This window comes from Ascidiella aspersa, chromosome 6, assembly GCF_963924565.1.
Source record: "Ascidiella aspersa chromosome 6, kaAscAspe10.2, whole genome shotgun sequence".
NCBI lineage: Eukaryota > Metazoa > Chordata > Ascidiacea > Phlebobranchia > Ascidiidae > Ascidiella > Ascidiella aspersa.
In genome coordinates, this window is record NC_139452.1 from 18926263 (window position 1) to 18946520 (window position 20258).

At 33.5% G+C, this 20258-nt stretch overlaps 1 protein-coding gene and 1 long non-coding RNA gene across 2 annotated transcripts; one reads left to right on the plus strand and one right to left on the minus strand.

The window, feature by feature from the left end:
- The first annotated feature begins 492 nt into the window (after positions 1 to 492).
- Positions 493 to 17843, plus strand: LOC146140609 (coiled-coil domain-containing protein 42 homolog). Its single transcript, XM_083391445.1, has 7 exons — positions 493 to 577; positions 2670 to 2775; positions 5303 to 5493; positions 13688 to 13859; positions 14573 to 14761; positions 14877 to 15011; positions 17690 to 17843. Exons 1-7 carry the CDS (start codon positions 522 to 524, stop codon positions 17768 to 17770), a joined length of 930 nt encoding a protein of 309 aa, XP_083247571.1. The 5' UTR covers positions 493 to 521; the 3' UTR covers positions 17771 to 17843.
- LOC146140610 (uncharacterized) lies at positions 10329 to 19596 on the minus strand. The gene is made up of 3 exons (XR_014501292.1): positions 19479 to 19596; positions 17864 to 17997; positions 10329 to 10423 (listed from the first exon to the last, which is right to left on the minus strand). It is a non-coding gene; the product is annotated as an uncharacterized LOC146140610 (long non-coding RNA).
- Positions 19597 to 20258: the final 662 nt, after the last annotated feature.

The following is a 20258-nucleotide window of genomic DNA, read 5'->3' on the forward strand; positions in this document are numbered from 1 at the left end:
TTTAAAACAATAAAGTTTTCAATTTAGAGAAGCCACAATAAACTAATCAGAATTACTTTATCTTTTAGACAAAAAAGTGGAATTTTTACTTTCTATCCACATTATTTCGAATTTGTCTGCCGTGTTTGCTTTCACAGAACTATGAGCAATTCAAAGTTGACTTTTTGAATGTTGGGCCGATAGCTGGCCTCTTTGCTTTCCTTTGCAATATTTCATCTTAGAAAAAAATTGCTCGCAGCAACATGTGCTTGCAAAAAGTGAAATGATTTTCAAGGCATCAGAAAATATCATTAGGCAGTGCTTGACAAAAAAATACCAGTTTGACCAACACAGGAGTTGCTAAGGTCAATTACTGAGGCAATTTCAAGTAAGCGACAACATATCAATCAAAATAAATGAGTTTATATGCGGGACACATACTTTTACTCTTCTGGCGCAGGTTGCACATTCCTAGTGTAAACTAATGTTGAGGTATTTTTATTGTTTAGGATTTAGTTCATGCAGTGCTGATAAACATCAAAATGACGGTTAATTTAGAGGATTATTTTAGAAGCACATTTGAAGACAAATTGCTGGTGTAAGTGACATTTTTTTTATATGTGTAAAGTAACAAGCAAATTTGTATTTTGGGAAAACCTTTACAGAATATAAAACTTGCATATTTCCTTGGTGCAACGCTTCAAGCTATGCACTATTACATATAACTAACTTCTGTGTGTGATACCTATTTTGACTATTGCAAATGTTTTTGAAACAAAATTTGACCTAAAAAAATTGTTTTTCACCTATTAGAAATAAATTGATTTAAACAACATATTATTGTTTGAAGTACTGCATTAGTGTCTTGAAATTGTCAACCACTCGTTTTTGATGTTTTACTAACAACCGGTGAAACATAATTCAGTTGTTTTTCAGGTTTATGCAACTCTTGGGAATGCGTAGTTGATATTTTTGTCATTTCCAAAAAAAAAACTTTCAAAATAAAAAAACAAGATGCTGGTTATTTAAAAAAACTGTTGTGTAAAAAGCTAAAATACAAGGTATAGGTAAAAATAGAAAAATACTGTTTAATATATTTGTCCAAATCAGAGATACTCACTTATATAAAGCAAAAAGAAGTTCGAGCTCAACATAATGCGATAAACTACGTCTTGGTGGTTAATTCTACCATATATGTTACTCTAATGAAGATATAATACAGTTAAAATGTCGTTGAATATAGTTTAAAAAAAATAATTTTTTATGATAAAATGTTAGCTGAATGATAATTTCAAAAATATGACTATAGTTTTTTAATTTTGTAAACGATTTATAGACATTTTGAACCGATTTTTACTTGAAATAATTTTGACAAATTTTATAAATTATAATACTTAGCAAAAACTGTCTTACCTGGGTAAATAAACTTGCGTATTTTAATGTCTTTGTTTGTTTACATTTAACGTTAATAAGGTTTTATTTGGAATAACGTGAGTTCTAATGTTAAATGCTCTGTTTAGCTAAATGTCTGTCTATTCTCACAAAATAATACCAAACGGAAGCTGAATGTACAAATTATTATATTCAAACAGGCAATAAAAATGGCTGACACAAACACGGACGGTATGTTAAGGCTAGATTAAGAACAACGCAATCACAAGCGCAATAATAACTCAGCCTAGACCTCAACCCTTCAGACTAGATGATACTAAAATGAAAACCGTAATTTTGGTCAGTTAAGTTAGCCCAATATATAGCAGAAGACTGTAAAGATTGTTTTGCCCAGGGGCGTCTCGTCGGTGTGATAAAGTGGTCATTTAGAGGGGAGGCGCCGCGTCGGCGCAAACCACGCCAACCCGTCGGTCCCGCTAATCTGAAGGGCGGTAATTACGAGGACGCCACGGCCATTATACAACCTAACCGGCAATAGTTTAAAAATACAATATTAAAAGTCGGTAGTAAACGCCAAAAGGCCGGGGGAAAATACCACTGTCACCATTTCCCACGAGAAGCATTAACAATTAAACTTGATTTTAATATTAGGTATATGAGATATAATTCCCCTAAGTTTAATTATGAAAGGCGCATTGTAAATTAATGATTCAAGTGATTTTGGATGTTTTCGGGTTAATTTGAAATGTGGTGCATGATTTTTAACTTTAAATTAAGATTCACATTGAGGAAGTTCGAATATGGTTTTAGCTCGGAATTGTAGCTGGAACGGAAATGACTTGATTGGTTCAAAAATCAAATTTTTACTCTATTTCGTTGTTTTCAATTCTCTCTTTTTTCTTCATTCTTTAATGTTGCAGTCCGCAACATGTATCACAGCCTATAACGTTGAAAAAAATATTTACTTTGTAAATTCAACAAGTTAACTAAAACAAGTCACCAGTGACAAAACCTAAAAAATGTCTCCCGCTCCAGGTCCACAAAAATAATAAAAATGGCCAAAAAAATCTTTGGCTTCAGCGATAATGCTTAGCTCCGGCTACAGGCTCCAGTTTAAGGTCCCTAGCCCAGTAGAGTGACAATCCTGGTATGAGAGGGCGTGGGTTGGTACCTCACCAAAGGTTAGTTGTTTTTCTAGCCTGCCTTGATTGCATTATTATTGATCACCTGATCGGTTAGTCTATTGAAGGCTCCCACGCCATATTCTACATTGATAGTACTTTGTCATTATGCTGCAGAAAAATGCCAGAAAGAGAGGACGATCATCTCACTCCAGCAACTCGCCTACTTGAAAAGCGTCGGGAAATGGCTGAAGTTGAGCAATCCCTTGCCGCACAGAAAGAAGCAAGTAGTTCCATTATTAAAACAATTTTTTTTTAGAAATGCACAACTTGTATAGTATATAATAATATATGCTAAATTTAATAAAGTATACAACTTGGACATTTTATTTAAGTATACAACTTGAACGATTTAACATGGTGTTTGGTTTATTGTGTTCAGCATAAAAGTTAATGTGCAGTGGTCCAGAACCTTTTAACCTTAGTGAGCTAATGTATATCCATAAATGAGAGCCATAAATAATATTTTTTAAGTACTAGTTAGCTTGACAAAAATAATGATTTAAATAGGTTCGCATAGTTTGTTCTTATTTAAAATACAGGACAGTGGGACATATTAAGGGCAAACATATGCGTTGGTTAAGTTTGTATAATTTTAATTACGCAGTGGTTGGTATTTCAATAAATATATAGAGATTTTCTCAAACAGGCTAACAGCCATAAAAAGACAAACAGCGTTCTCGAAAAGCGCGATGTTTTAAATAAATACAAAATACACTTTGGAATCGGATCATTGCTGGTTTGAAAAATCATCCTAAGAATTAGTGGCTTAGGTCTATATCCTTGAAAGATTCCTACATTAAAAGAGCCATATCTTGCCAGCCATAGGCTCTTAACCTTGGCTGTAGTGGCTAGCCTTACCCTTTAGGAGACTTCAAGGATACGCCCCTGTCTAATAGCATTGAAGAGGCCACAGCCTGATGGCACGGAAAATTGAGTCACACATAGGGTTGCAAAATTCCCGGGAATTTTCAGAGCGGAAACTTTCCATGGAAATTTTGGGAATTAACAGGAATTTTGGGGAATTTTCGGAAACTTTTCAAACAATCTTAGTTTGATGTTGAAACAGGAAAATAATGGCCTTATACTGTGAAAACAACACTGACTGGTCTGGGCCAAAATATCCCCAGCTTATGGTAGCTAAATCTTTAAAATTTGTTGTTTTGTGAGTTACAAAGTCGTTGTACTAGTTCAGGGGTCGGCAACCTACGGCCCGTCAAAGTAATTCATCCGGCCCGCCGCCTATTTGACAAAATAGACACGAGTACATTTCACATACTTTTTGACTATTTTAACTACGTGAGTTCAAAAAATTTTCCCGCTACGTGCTGATCTTCATACATCCGTTTGGTTCACGTTTTGTAATGTATTTTTAAAAGATTAAAGCTTCTTTACCGTTGCGGTGTGGAAAGCTGACGAGTGCGTCACGGACAAACAGAAAACGTATTTAAAATTTTTTGTCTTTTTTTAAACATTTTATTATTTTCGGCAGCGTAATAAAAACTGGAAAGAAATTTAAAAGAAATACCGCTATACCAAAAAAAATGTGCTCACTTGGCTCGCCAGGCCCAGACTTTTAAAAACTTAGCAAATATTGAATTAGAATAACCAATAAAGTTATCTCGTTTCTTCAAAGTAATTTCATTACCCTTTTCATTAGTAGTATGGATGACGACGTGTGAACTCGAATTTTAACCAAACAAACGCTTTTTTTCGCGCTTTGCGCCAACACTTTACTGTCTCCTTAAATGTAATTAAATACGTCTTTAAGTGCAAAAAACGATACTCGCCTGATTTACTGTTGTTCTAGCATTTTAATAACACAATTCTTAGTTAACTTATTGTGCGGTCCGCAGATATCTTTCTAGTTTGGTTTAGGCCCGCGACTAGAAAAAGGTTGCCGACCCCTGTACTAGTTGCTGCCGGATAGCATGTCCTCCTGCTCGTCTAGAAATGCGCAAGACAGGTTTTTAATATTGTTTTCTGGTTAATAAAATATTTAACCAATGTTTTAAACATAATAAATGCCAAATTTGAAAATTCCCCAATATTCCCATTATTCCCGGGTCCTTCAAAATTCCCGGAAACTTTCCACCCCTTTACAACCCTAGTCACACATTTTTATCATTGCATATTTGCTTTGAATTTGTAGTCCTCTAAAAACCTGATGGCACACCTAGCAAGCGAAGCAAGCTGTAATTATTTTAATTAGACTGATGTTTCAACTAAACATTAAATTTGCGAAAAAAATGTATTTCCATCTTTAAACTTGGCTAAAAGTATAATTTGTTGGGTCATAGCCTGACCCTTACACCAATGGATACACCAATGAGCCAAAATAAACTAATAAAACAGACACTTTCAAATGGTAAATAGTCAGAAATAACATAGTACATAATGATCATACTAATTTTTTTGCAATCGATTTTATATGGAAACTAAAATTGTTAAACACCTTAATAGTCCGGGCAAAGTCAGGTAATTAAGTACATTTATAATGCCCCCTCTCCAAACCTAGGAAAACAACAATACACTGTAATTGGATTTCAAAATTGAAAATATTAGTTTTGTATATTGGCTTATAATCGTTCTTTAAATTTTGCTACTAACGACATTAAATTTTGCTACTAACGAATCGTTCTTTAATTTTTGCTACTAACGACACTTGTGCTAATGTTCCTGTATTGAGAAACGGTGAAACATTTTAATTGTAGTTTGATATGTTTAATGTTTATATATTTCTAAAAAAGGAATTTCAAATGAAAATGGAAAGTCTGCAGCAAAGGCGCGAGGAACTCGAACGTAAAGAACACCAACTAAAGGAATCTCTTTTAAAGTTTGATAAGTTTTTAAAAGAAAATGATTCAAAACGAGCCAGAGCTGTAAAGAAATCCTATGATGAAAGGGAATTAAGAAGGGGAAAGGAAAAGGACATTGAAAGGTGATTCAGCCTTAACAGAAAGCTGGATTTATGTTTATATGGAGTAATAAAAGGAGTTCTATAGTTGGGATTTTACTCCTGTTGTATTCAGCAAAGGTTTTTCTGTAGCCAGAACCCCTATTTTAATTGAACAATTTAATATTTTGCGATATTCATGAAGAAAATGAAAAAAACTTAAATAAATAGTTGTTACTCAAACAAGCAAAATATATAAAATTTATAGGGCGTATCAATAAAGCCAAAAATAATGGAGTTCCGAGTTTTCGAACCCTTGGACCAGGGGTTGGCAATTACTTTTTACAGCGATGGCAGGCGGTTCACCAATACGGTCCCAAATTTACACAAAATGACATCATACCGTGACGCTATAAAACAAGTAAGCTAAAGAAACCTGTTATTAGTTTATTAGGTTGATAGTGGTTCGCAAATATGCAAAAGTGGGTTATGTCATTCCATGCATAATTTGGGTTGAAAACAATGTTCTCAGATTTTTTTCATTCTTGAAAAAATTGAAGTTCTTAATAAAAAAATAAGATTGCATAAAATTGCGTTGTTCTGTGATGAGCGGTTTCGAACATAATTATGAAGTGTTTGACAACTAGGTGGAGACGTGTCATTTTTTGGTTCGATTGAGTGCTTTTTATCTTTGTGGAGGCTTTATTTTGCAACGGAAACCTGTAGTAAAATGCTATTTCACCTTTTATTTCGGTGCTGGTTTCAAAAGTAATGCTTAAAATATTATGTGGTTATTTCTCTATATGAAAATCACATTAGAAGTTTATTGACTTTCGAAGAATTTTCCGAAGCTATCAGTTTTTGTTTTTATGTTGGCAAAGTAATCTTTAGACAACATAGTATTTGGAATTTCTAAAGGTTTTTTAGTATTTTTATTTAGTATTTAGTTATTAAGTTTCACATTTTAGCACCTTTTGATACAACAAAAAGAGATAAACTTTAAAATGTAGGAATACGCTGCCTTTTGCAACTTGGCATACAACTATTATTCAGACATACAATAACACATTGGCTAATTTTTTTTCTATTCAACATATTGTACAAGTTCTAGAAAAATACATAAATGTTTATAAGAAAGTCTGTAACTCGGCAGATATTTTGTTGACTATGTTTAATGATGATGTGTCTCATGTCATACCACTAACTATCGCATTTAAGCTTTTAAATTTTCACAGTATGTCATTAAATGGAATATATTTAGCAAATATCTTCATGTCGGGGCCAATAAAATAAAAGAGATGGGCAAGATGGCCACATAAGTAGTGAACCTGAAAAAATCAGAATACATTTCGTCACAAAAGTCAGCTTTTATTCTGATGGATGTGCCCAGCAATATAACGATTTATAAAATTTCATGAATTTATGCAGTCACTTTGGGAATTTGGCATCAAAGCTGGCAACTTGGCGACTATGTCGGCAAAAAAAGCAATCATGATAGTTGCCATTCCTGTTGAATAGACAGGTATGACATGCGCATGGGCATAGCGAGGATGTACTAGGCCAGGGTGGTCCAAACCCAGGCCCGCGGGCCACAATTTAAGTGGCCCGCCGAACATTTTTGATTTATTTAAACTTTCCGCGACCATTTAAGTTTTACAGTGATACAACAAAAGTCTCAAAAATAATAAACGCAAACTATATGCGGGGCCCCTAATCCCACTTTGGTAAGCAGTAGGCTGCACTAGGCTGGCTATTTTGCTATTGCCTACAACAGTCTGCCTTTAAATCAAACGTGTTTTTTGCGTCATAAACGCTTAATACGAATAAAAGTAATAATGACAAAATAGTGGGCATTTTGTAATGTAAAAGTAACATAATTAGGGAACCACAGATTGAATAATACAAATCACAGCACTGCTATCTCTGCGTTAGTTTTTAAAAATGAGTGCAAAAAGAAAGTTGACTAATTCAAATAGATTTTTTTACTCAATATGGGAGGAAAAGTACTTGTTTGTTGAGACCAAGAATAAACCACAATGTCTGATATGTTTACAAGTTGTGTCAATTACTAAAGAATACAATTTAAAACGCCATTATGAAACTTGTCATAAAAATAAATATGAACGAGGGCGCTGCAAGAGAAGCCGTTTTAAAAGACTTAAAAAGCAGATTTGAAAACCAAATAAATTGTATTACCAACTTTGCAAAAATAAATACTTCTGACCAGAAGGCATCTTACGAAGTTTCTCTGATGCTAGCTAAAAATGGAAAAGCTTTCAGAGACGGAGAACTTGTAAAGAAATGCTCAATTTAGATGGCACTCTCGTTTGGCAACGAAAAAATGGCCAAACAATTTGAATCTGTGCCCCTTTCTCATCAAACTGTTGCACGAAGGGTAATGGAAATAAGTGAACATGTGACTTCAAAGGTTAAAAATATAGTTCACAAATGTAAATATTTTTCCTTGGCTTTAGACGAAAGCACTGACATATGCGATATTAATCAGCTTCTAATTTTTATCCGCACTGTTGACAGCGATTTCACTATTCATGAAGAATTACTTACGGCAGCTCCACTTCATGGGACAGCAAAAGGTTCAGATATTTACAACAGTCTTGTATCTGTCGCCAATGCATACGGTGGCTTTAAAAAGTATTCCATTGTTGTGACAGATGGTGCTCAAGCAATGGTCGGATGCAAAACTGGACTAGTTGGGCTGTTGAAAACCAATGGCATAAATTGCCAAACATTTTACTGTATTATCCATCAGGAAGAATTGTGCACTAAAGTCTTGCAAATGAGTGACATTATGAGTAGTGTAATGGCAATAGTAAACGCCATCAGAGGTGGAAATAAAGCCCAAAGGCACAGAAAATTTATCAGTTTCCTAAATGAGTTATATTCGAAAATTCGATGGTTAAGTGCTGCAAACACTTTGCAGCATTTTTTTACTTTGCGAAAGAAAATTAAGTGTTTTCTACGCGAAGAAATTAAGGGAATGGAAAAATGCGAGATTCTTTTAAGCGATGAAAAATTTATCGCATCACTGGCATTTTTAACAGATTTTACCGGTTATCTGAACATTTTGAACAAAAAAATGCAACAAAAAGATCAAAATATTAGTCAACTTTTCGGGCATGTTGAAGCTTTTCGCAGGAATCTGAGATTATTTCTGGACAACCTCCAAAATAATCTTGTTACTCATTTTCCATCATGTCAATTATTACTTGAAGAGGGAAAAACTGTAGAGTTTTCTGCTTTTGCAGAGATGCTTCTCAACGCGAAAAAAGAATTTGATGATAGATACGCCTCCAGTTAGAGTTATGCGATTTGCAGTCAACTATTTTTCTCCTATCCAAAAAGAATGAGAGTAACGAAGATTTTTGGAAGCTTGTCAACAAAGAGAACTTCCAAATTTAACGGATTTTGCTTTAAGGATGTTGTCGATGTTCGGGAGCACCTATATTTGGCGCCTTTTCCGTTATGAAACGACTGAAATCTAATACAAGGAACCGGTTGGGAGACGAGACATTAGATGCCTGCTTGCGTTTGTCAACTACTGATATAGATGTTGATGTTGACAAATTATTGAAAAAAAATTAATAAACAAAATAGCAAATGTGTTTAAATGTACGCATATATTCAAAAAACATTTGGTGTTTAACTGTTAAATAAACAATTTTTTAAGCACTGATGTAGTCTTCTATGTGTGGCCCGCGAGCAACTCGCCAACAAAAATGTGGCCCGCGATGCTGTCAACCTTGGACCACCCTGTACTAGGCCATGCTGTTTCATTTAAGGCTTAAACTATATTTTTGGCTGTTTTAATTACGTAAACGCAAAAAATTTTCGCGATTTGCGCGAACTTCGGCCTCGTTTAGCTATGGTTGTGTTTCTGAATCATATCTATTCAGCCAAGAGATATTATGCATACTATGCCATGTTGCACTTCACTGTGTGACTCTAATTTCGGCAAATAATTTCTATTAACTTGGATAATAACACACCGTTATTTTTTTATTAAAAATTTATCCCAGTTAAAAAAAACATTCTTTTCTCCCAATTTTAAGATTTTTTTTCTGGCTTTTCAATTTGATTTTAAGCTGCATGTGTGAACATGAGTTCGCCCCAAAACGGCTTATCTATGTAACAGTGTTAGAGTAAGAAGCAGACATGTGCACCCCCAGACTGTACTTCAACACACCCCATATGTATTTAGTTATGTCGCAAAAAACTTTTTTCTAATTCATTTACTGCTTAATAGTCTTGTTTATCGCCTAAACATGGCAAGGTTGATACATTCCTTTGACGAACACATCATTTAAGTTTTGGGGCTAGACCAAAAATCCGAAGAATTTTTCGCTAAAAATGCTTGTCACCAGAAGGCTGGCGAGATTCTGCCAACATTGTCTGTTAAAACCCATCACATATCCTAATTCCAAGTGCATTTATATTATAAATAAAATTACATTACATTTTGTATGTTTTGTCTTCCCAGATAACTTTTTTAACAATGCATGTGACTGGTCTTTTGTTCGATTTATGGGTAATTACATGTCAAAACAACCATAAATGATTGAAATTTTAACCAATATACACCTTGGTTTTCTTTATATATTTCACCCTTTTAAAGTGTCTCAGCCTAATCACAATAAACTTTATTTTGTGTAAATTGATTAAGGGCGGGTAAAAAAACAGCTTCTGAAGGGCTAGATCACAGTTGTTTCATTGAAACTTTTCTTTCATTGAATGATGATATGGCACTGTAGAAGTTGCTTGTACTAACAGAATGTAGCAAGATTTGGTGTATGGTTGTTTGTGGACTCTCTCTTCTCTAAGCCTATGTAGCTCAGTTTGTAGGGCGACAGTCCTGGTATGGTCTGAGGTTGTGAGTTTGAACTTCACTGCTGGTTAGTTGTTTTTCTAGCCTGCTTTGCTTGCATCATTGATCCACAGAGTTGATGAGTCTGTGAGTCTGTGAAATTTCAGTGTACTAATGATATGTAAGCCATTTTTTTAATTAGTGAAGTGGAACACAATTTTAAAGCAAAATATTTAAAAACTATGTTTTAATTTTAGATTATCCAAGTACTTTAATTTAAAATAGTTTAGGACTTTTTAAAAATTGCATTGTCATATGAGCTGTGTAACATAGCCTTCTAAATTTTTTATATCACATTACATTTTATGAAAAAATTGCAAGGTGTCTATTGAATAATTTTTTCCTAATACTCCTTTTAAACCTGGTATTGTTATTCATATTAAAATGTATGTCAGATATCACTGGTTGAAATCCAATTAAACTGCAAGTAGGAGTAATCTAAAAGGTCAATAAAGTTTTGCTTATCTCGTGTATTTTGGAAAGTAAGTGTAAAGTTAAACGTAAAAACACAAATAATTCAGAAACACATTCAATAAACATAAAACATCAAGTTACGTGTGTTTATGAAAAAAATGTAACATTTTACTTACATAAAAAACTAATTAACTGGTAAGGGACTAGAAAACATTGGAATAACAAAACATATGCTGATCTCTTGACAAAACATTGCTGATCTTGTGACAATGATACTGATAGAGCATTTACAGAGCAAAGGTTTGCTCAATTGGTACTAATATTAAGTCTGCTTTCAGGGAAATGAAATAATACATCAGGGACTTTTGAATGTAAAAAATTACATGGATATCCTCATTTCCATTGCCTACTTTCCTTGAAAAATATTGTTTTGCAACAGACTGTGTTACTGTGCATATTGGTCATTGTTATTTATCCATTTTGTATCTGAAAATTGTAAAAACTCTGTGTAACTTGAATTGTACTTGCATTTACAAAACTTTCTTGAAGGTTACCATGTTTCAGTCAAATCTTCCTCTAATAATTTTGAAATAACACTTGGTATAGACAAAAAAAGTGAACATGAACATAAATTTGTTGTAGATTTTAAAATCTTGTCTTATGGGCGTCAAAAACTTTCCAGGAATGTTGTTCTTTTTATTGTTCCACCTATTCCATCACATGCAGATTTCGCATGACTAGTAGCTAAAAAACAACACAACACCGAAATATTTTTCATGTTTACGCAATTTAGAATTTTTTACAATTATTTTACTGACTCGCACAGCCATCAGTGAAATATTCAATCCTTGAAGGTGTATATTCTATTTTAAGATAAGATATTGTGTCTTTTTAAATCTCATAAACCCTCGTAACATCATGTAAAAGATAATCAGAAAGAAAACACAAACTTTAAAGAATTAGTTCATTGTTTTCTTTGAAAACAATATACTAGGTGTGCAGTGTACTTTGATGGGTCTAGTGCAGGGGCGGGCAACTTCTCCAGTCGGCGGGCCTGATTTGGAAAAAAAAGTACTTGGCGGGCCGGATTCCTAATCGATATATTAATTGTACTTTTATAGCCTAGCCTACATGTTTTGTCACATAATGGCGGCTAATGTTGTACTATTTAAACACGGCAACACTTTCATTGCACAGCAAACATACTGCTTTCTTGCATTTGAGTGAAATAAGAACAATTTGTGTGAATAAGTACTTCGGCATCCAATCTTTGTTAAATTTGCAACTTTAAGTTTCTTGGCAAAATCCACGGGAAATATTGATCGTAAGTTCTAAATCTAATTTGGAAGCATATTACGATAAGACCTAAAAATGACCAATACCTAACTCAGAAAAATCAATAAAACCATTGTATTAACACCAACAACATAATAAAGCCAAACATGCAGTAATATCTACGACAGAATAAGAACTACATCGTCTGAATAAGACATAAATCTGTCGGAATAAGTCCTAAATTCGTCGAAATAAGGCCTAAATGGCCAAAATAATGCCTGAAACTGTAGGGAGAGGGTATGGGACAATCGGGGGCTATAAGTATAATGGCATCGGCCGTTTTGTGTCGAATTTTGGGTGCCTTACTTTAAAGGGAGCCGTATGGCACCGCTATTTTGGCACCTGATTTTTTGGCCCTCTTTAGGGTTATTGGTGGGTAATTAGGGTTAAAATTATTGGGTTATTAGCGATTTACTTAGGGATGGGGTTTGGATTAGCTAAAATGTTTTATAGGCCTAATTTTTTTTGGTCATTTAAGGTCTATTCCGACGGGTTTATGACTTATTCCGATTTAGACTGTACTACGACGATTAGGTATTAGTCCTATTACGGTCTTATTCCGAATTGTGTTTCCGAACGTTAATGTTGTTCTTATTTCGATCTTATGGCTGGATTCCTATCATTTTAACCCAAGACAAAGAACCAAAAAATAACTAAGAATCTGATATTTGACGTAGTAAGCAAGTAGTAGGGGATTGCCGTAGACTATTGCCGCGGGCCACATTATCATGTAAAACCACTCAATCACTCATGTTTAAAAGAAAATATTTCGAATAAACGTTCCATAGACACTAAATAAATAAATAATTAAAGTAAAACATATTGGAAAGCAATTTATTTAAAAACCAATGTCACCTTTTTGTATGTTTATAAAACTTTATAGTTCAGACCTTGCGTTGAACAAATTTTGTAATTCTAATCAAAATGCAATTTTTAGATACTTATGTTACAAAGCTTATGTGACAGTGGTATCCCTAAAAGGTCCAATGAAGCCTAGCACTTTAAGAAAATTAAAACATTTTTTAAGATATTTTTGTCAAAATTTTGTTACCGTTTGCTGATTTAAAAAATAATTTTGCTTTCAGCTAATGTGAAATACCCAAAATTTAAAAACAAAATAAGTTTTAACCCCTTAACTAATTTTGACAGAATAAAGTTTATTGTGATCAGGTTGTAAAACTACAAGTGTACAACATTTGAGCAATTTTGAAAATATACAGGTTATTTTAGTTTGTAGCGTGACAGGGATTTAGTTTAACATCACAAAGTCTTCTATAGTCAAATTTGGTAAATTACCCTTTGTAGCAAGGTAAAAAAGGTAAAATTTTGTGTTCGTATGAACTTGAATAGTTATCTACATAAAGTTCTTTACATTTTGCTCGGTTGTTGTGGCAATTTCATCCCTCAAAGTAAACCACCTATAAATCCTACCCCTTATCTAAGGGGCACTAAATATTTGCTTAAGAAACATGTGGTTACTAAAGTTTCATACTTCCACTCCATTTTCTTCATTGCTTATGCAGAAATTTGTAATAATTTGCTTACCTTTTGGTTTAACATATCACATAACAGTTATGGTATTTCATATACCATTTTTTTATTTGCTAGACTCAAGAATGATATTGGAAACCTTTCCAAAGAGAGAGATAAATATCAAAAAAAATTAGAAAAAAACTCCATATTTCAAAAATATATGGAGCGTGTCCAAGAATCTACAGATGAGTTTGGTGAAATACGAGAGATAATTGGAAGATATGATACATTAGTGGCAACTCATCTAGTAAGTTTGTTTATGTTTATATTTAATATATATATTTATATTTTTTCTTATTGACATCAAGTGGTAATAAAATTTGGTCTGCTGAAAATAATTTTAAATTGAAATGTTTTATAATTAAAAACGCAATAAATACAGAATAAAAAAGTGGCAGGATAAAACACTTAGTGTTTTAATGTAGACAATTTCCTACTGACACCCTTTATACAACTATAATCATGTGCTACCTACATTAACACTCATTTTATTCACACTGGCCTGCTGGGTTGTTAAATAAATCCCATCACCCTGTAAAAAATTCTAAAATATATATTTTTAGCCAAAATTGATGTTTTTTTCAAGAAATTAACATGATCCAAGTTAGAATGTGCAATAGGCGCTAACTTAAGCAAACAAAATTGTTGAAAAACCATATGCGGCTCGCGAGACCACTCATGGTACATACCAACATGTACACCACTGATCATAATACAATTCTTTGCTCCAAAAACACATCTATATTTTGCCCTACATACTATGTTATTGGCTTCCTTTTTATTGATAACAGCTTTTATTCTTACTTTAACCTGACAATACATGGTTGCGTAAAATGCCATTAAAATAAAGTTAAGTCTTTCAAATCTGAAACCTTATTATATATATTTTTTTTAAATATGGCTATAAACTAATAACTACAAGCAATTTCCTCTCTACATGGATATCTATCATAAACAAAGGATCTGTTGGACCGAGATCAAAAAAATCAAGATGCAATCGAAAAAGAAAAAGGCAGATTGGTGAAGTTCACAGAGGAAAAGAACAATGAGATATTATATTACAATAATCAGCTAGCTCAACTTCAAACCCGTTTAGATCAAGCGCAAAGTAAGGCTGTTAAGTGGGAAAGCAAGTGGACTCATATTCAAGTAGGTTAACTTTGTTGATTGATGTTTAAATAGGTATAGCCTAGGTTTTAAGTAGGTTGTTTACACCAGATCAAGATTAATTAATAGCATTTAATGATGAGCAATTTTTTTTAAGAATACTGCTGCCAAAAAGACGCTATTGTTGGGGCGAATTAAGATAGCAACTCATAATCTGTTTCAACTTGTCAACAAACATCTAAGGCAACAAGCAACTGTGCCTATTGAAAATACAGGATTGCAGCTTGAAAAGGTTAGTGCAAATTTATGAAACATTTACAGGAGACTCCCAACTAATAGTATATAACTCCGAAGCTACAGTATGATTAAATCTAATACTTTTTTACAATAATTTATTGCATCAAATATAAATATATAATATATTACCCTGATTTAAAATATAAGAAGTAACACACGTTTTTAGAAATAAATCAACATTTGTACAAACATAGGTGCTTAACCTTGAAGCAAAGTAAAAATGCTCCAGAGTGGAAAAAAACTTGCACTGTTATATGTTTAGCAGACGTCGCCTTGAAACATATTGAAAATGTTAATTTTTGACATAAAATATACCGTTTTAGGAATGTTTAAGCACAATATGGGTTTATGGATTTAAATCCTTGAAATGTTTAATGAAGTTATGCTGTGCAATTTGTATCTCATGTTGCGACTTTTATCCAAACACCCCGCTTGAATTGTTGCTAAAAACAGCTGATTAAAATGCTTAAAGAAATTTGCAGTTTTAAATACTAACTTAGGTTGCTTATTGCAAAGCTTTGCTAAATTTGTTAAGTTTCTAAACAAATCTTTTGTGTATTTTAAACAACAAAACTACTGAAAGAAATGAAAAGGGAAACCTGAAAATGGGCAGGAAAATTAAGGCTGCTAGAGATGTAGGTAAAGTCACCTTTGGCTAACGCTACTTGCAAATCAAGCCGGAAAAGCTAGATAGTATGTGTAAAGCTTGCTGCTTAGATATGTGTGTTTTCTTGTAATTACCTTCTATGAAAACCCATATATTATTATGCCTTTAATATTTTTTAGTAGCTGCTGTTGTTGTAGCTATTATTTTGTAACATTTTTTCTAAATACTATGTGGGTTTTATATTGTGCGCTGCAATATTATAGCAATAATACTAAAAATAGAAAGGTATAAAATATATGGCCCCAAAAAGAATGAAGTCCTCCCCTTCGATCAAAAAAATTCTTTATTATTTAACTGTTTAAGCTTTGGTACACTTAAAGGCAATAAAGAAAGTTAAGAAATCATAAATGAAAATAATTAAAATGCATGTAAAAGCACAAGCTGAGTAAAAGGCAATAAGAATGGTGACGTTTAACATATCCACAGGCACATGTTCGAAAAGACGTGTTGCACTAACTCAAATACAATAATAATAGGAGGTCTGCGCTTCAAAGTACACTGGGTGTATATATACATCCTGCCTTCAATAGGTTGATTGTAAAAAATAGGTCTTCCCATGAATTACAGGATTATAACTGGAGTGTTTATAATGCCGTGTTTGTAATAAACTTAATTGACTGTTATCAAATGACTTGACTTGGACTTTAGTCATTGCGTCAAAATTAGGTGTTTTCATTAAATATTTTTATTAAAAACGGGTTATTTATTTTAATTTTTGTATGTAAAACAATTAGCTTGCTTGTGTCACATCTTCTGTATTTTTTAGTTGAGTTAATACTAGTTTTTGATTTAAAGCTGACCCTAATTATTCACTGGTCAACACACATTTTGGTGCCAAGAAACTTCTAACAGTTTTTGCATAGGCCTATTTTGATGCTAAATTGGAAAACCGCTAAATTGGAAAACGACCTTGATTTTTACGAATTAGCTCTAATTTTTAAGATATTATATAGTTTTTCATCAAGTGCCATTTTTTGGCTAATTTTGACATTGGTATTCTCTTTATGTTACAACTTTGGTGATACCTTATTTATCTTTCAAGCACGTCCATACTGTATACTTTTATTTTTGATGCAATTATGTGAAATATTGCAATCACTGAGTTCTATGGAAAAAATCAAACTTAAGGTAAAAATCGAGCAAACATTAATAAAATGGGCATTATTAGCAGTAAACAACATATTTTCGTTTTCCATAACAGGTGGTGTCAAAACACAAATCTACATTTAGTAACAATCAAAGTACATTACGTAAATAGTACACAGGGGGCCTCAAGGGGCTAACCGAAATCAGTTAATCAATTTAGGATTGTCGTACAAGCAAGGCCAAGCTAGAAAAACTATTAGCCTGCCGTGAGATTTGAACCTACGACTTCGGCCGTAACGGTATACAGCAACTAATTTTGTTCTGGTTGCTTCTCGACTTGCTCCCCTATTAGCCTGTTTACCTCAGTTGCTGTAGAACAACTTATTGTGAAGGTCGTAAGTTCAAGCCTCACCACAGGCTATATTTTTTCTAGGCTGGATTCTATTACGATTAAACGTATTGAAGTATCTGGTTACGAATAAGCAATGCATACTGGATAATAAACATTTAGAATATGCATGTTACTGATAATGGAGTTTAATTTTTTTAAAGTTAGGGATTTTGTCTAGCCAAATTTGAAAATATTGTTATTAAAAAACTAAAGCCCAGTTGAAAGATATTGATGTTATTTTCAGATTCAGTGGCCAAAAATTTCATACCATCTGTAAAACTTATGTGGCACAAAAAATGAGTTTTGTTGGCCAGTGTATAATGACTTGACTAGGGCAATTGATGGCTTGGACTGGGACTTAACTTGTTAATTCTTGCAAAATACTTGACTTGGGACTCAGTTATTCTTCAAAAGACTCGACTGCGACATAAGCCATTTCAAAATGACTTATTTACTCAACTGTGTATATGTTGGAAATTAAACTATACCATGACAACCTGTAACCTATAAGATGTTTTTTGTGTTTTAGATTCAAATGTTCATTCAAGATTTAAGTCAAATTACGTTGGAGATAAAGCGAGTGGAGGCAGCCTCACATGGACCTGCATGAAACCTAAAATATATATTGCCTATTAATTTGTTGCATAAAAGTCAAATTTTTTTATTAAAATAACGTAAGCTAAGTTTAAGCACTATTTATTACCTTTTTTAACAATCTGTGATGAACACACAATGTAGCAAGCATAGGCGTATGGTTGTTTCACGACTAGCTCCTCCCTAAACTTGTGTAACTCAGTTGGTAGAGCGACTTCGGGGTAACTTCTGTTCAAGGAGCATCTAAATAATTTTTCGTATGTGGAGGATTTAGGTTGCATTCCAGTGTTGTAAATAAGTCATTTCATAATGACTTAAGTCCAGTCAGGTCATAATTAGATCAAGACAATTTAAAATCAGTTCGTTGTCAAAAAACATAAACGTTAAAACAACTACAATTGGTTAACTCGTCCGATTATAAGCAATAAATTAAATAAAAAAAAAACATTTTTACGTGTCCTTCAAATTAAGAGAAACAACCAAATTTTATAAAAAAATGCTTAATGACAACACTCCTTTTTCAACTCGAACGAATTGTTCGACAAACTTAAGTCAAATCCTAAAAACAGTGACTAACAAGTCATTGACCTATGTGATTACAACACTGGTGTACATTTTGTATGGCGCAGCTGACGTTGCAGGTAAGAAAAAGCGAGGCAAAATGAACACCTTACTTTTCCCGCTAAAATTTTCATCGTCAATATTTGTTTGCTGAACAGCGAACAGTGATTTATGTCGAAAAAGCGCCAAAAATCAGGCAATATTATTTTTTCACAAACCAGAGAGAGGTGAAAATGTGTTTTGGGGGATATTGATAAAAGGATAGTACAGTAAAATTAGTTCAAGCAAATATGAAGTTACTTTTTTGCTAAATAATTTGTTTATAAGGTCCTGTTTATTAATCCGAAACACTCTAAGAAAATAGGGTTTTATGGGATGCATAAAGTTGAAAAAAAACGGAACCCTCACAATGTAGTTCGTTATTACTAGTGTACCACGACCTAAACTTTACTTTTTGTGTTTTGTTAGTTGGTCCTAATTAAGGCATTTTGGAACTGGTATAAATAGTATATCAATATCTAATTATTTTAGGTTTTAGATCAGTTTTGCAAAAAGGCCAGACAATCAGAAATTTTAACAAGATCTATTGTAAAAAGTCGTTTTTAACATTCTTTTTTGTGGACAACATTTGTTTAATGGGCGTAAACCAAGCTGATAACGACAAAACGTTCGTATTAAGACTCAATGACCTAAAATTGACGTGATGTTTACTGCGTTACAGCGGGGCATTCTACATTAAAAGTAAGCACGTGTGCTTTATGGGCCACTGAGAAACCAAGCTAAAAGCGAAACTGATAGTTAAAACTTCTAGTTATCGACTGAAAAGCGTCGAAGTATAGCCTATTCCAAAATAGTATTGTGCTCGTCACAATTCGTTTTCTTTTTAATTAGGTTTAATGGCGTCTCCCAAGATGCGTAAAATAGATGACAGATTACAGCAGGGCTGCGCAGTCGAATCAGGGAATCTAGTAAGACGAGGTAAAACTACCCGAGTCCGATGTGTGCGCATGCGTAGTACAAAACTTCGATACTTAAAAGGCAGCAAACTCTAAATTTTATGGGGTGAATTAGCATAATGTGATTGTGTGGGTGCGAATCACAATGGAAGAATATTTATTGCAAACAAGAAACGGTTCTTACAATACGTACAATAATTAATTTACCTCCGTAACGTTCGAGATCTGTACTCCACGATGAACAGTATATGAACTACTGCTAAAGTGTCTTTCAATGCCATCACTTAAATAAAGCACTCCAACGAAAAACAGGAAATTCTGAACAATTGACAAAGCACAAGCAGCCAGTTTGATAAATACACGCATTAGGCTGACGTGACGACGACACAATCCACCAGACTATTTCAATTAAATGATCGGGATATGACCCTATAATATGGAGCAAGATGCTACATACACTCCCCTGTTTTTTTAAAAATAGGTCCGGAGAAACTCCATCTTGCTCTTCTTCCTCCAGGATGTCAAACATTGTTCATTAGATGATACGTCCTCCTTGTTGATCGGCTCTTTGTAACAGAAGTCAAGAGATGTTGCGGACCTACAAGGCGTTGATAAATGCATAGTTGTCCGGCTAGAAGAAGCTCGCTTAATTCGCACAAAGCGCGTTGGTCGTCAAAGAGCTGAAACTGAACTGCTCCTTCGCGTTTGAGAATCCCTTCTTTATCGAGCTCGTTCGATGTTGCTGAACGATCTGTGTAAAAACACTTACACCGGCGTTTGCGAATACACAAGAAATGTATAGCCTACAATGCAAAAAACGGGTCAAAAAACAAACAGTCAGGTTATTCAAGATGTGATATCTCGGATCAAACACCGTAAACAAGTGTGAGAGATAACTGTATCTGTTTATTGGCTTAAGACTTAGAGATTAGTTTACGCGAGAAGTACATTCTCTTACGTAACGTTTCAACTTTAACTGAACAAAAT

What these genes read in the sequence shown, in the direction of transcription:
- LOC146140609 (XM_083391445.1), top strand. Translation starts at nt 522, where the DNA reads ATGACGGTTAATTTAGAGGATTATTTTAGAAGCACATTTGAAGACAAA. An exon ending in CCCTTGCCGCACAGAAAGAA is followed by an intron (nt 2,776 to 5,302) that starts GCAAGTAGTTCC and finishes TTTCTAAAAAAG; the next exon opens with GAATTTCAAATGAAAATGGA. An exon ending in CAGGATTGCAGCTTGAAAAG is followed by an intron (nt 15,012 to 17,689) that starts GTTAGTGCAAAT and finishes TTTGTGTTTTAG; the next exon opens with ATTCAAATGTTCATTCAAGA.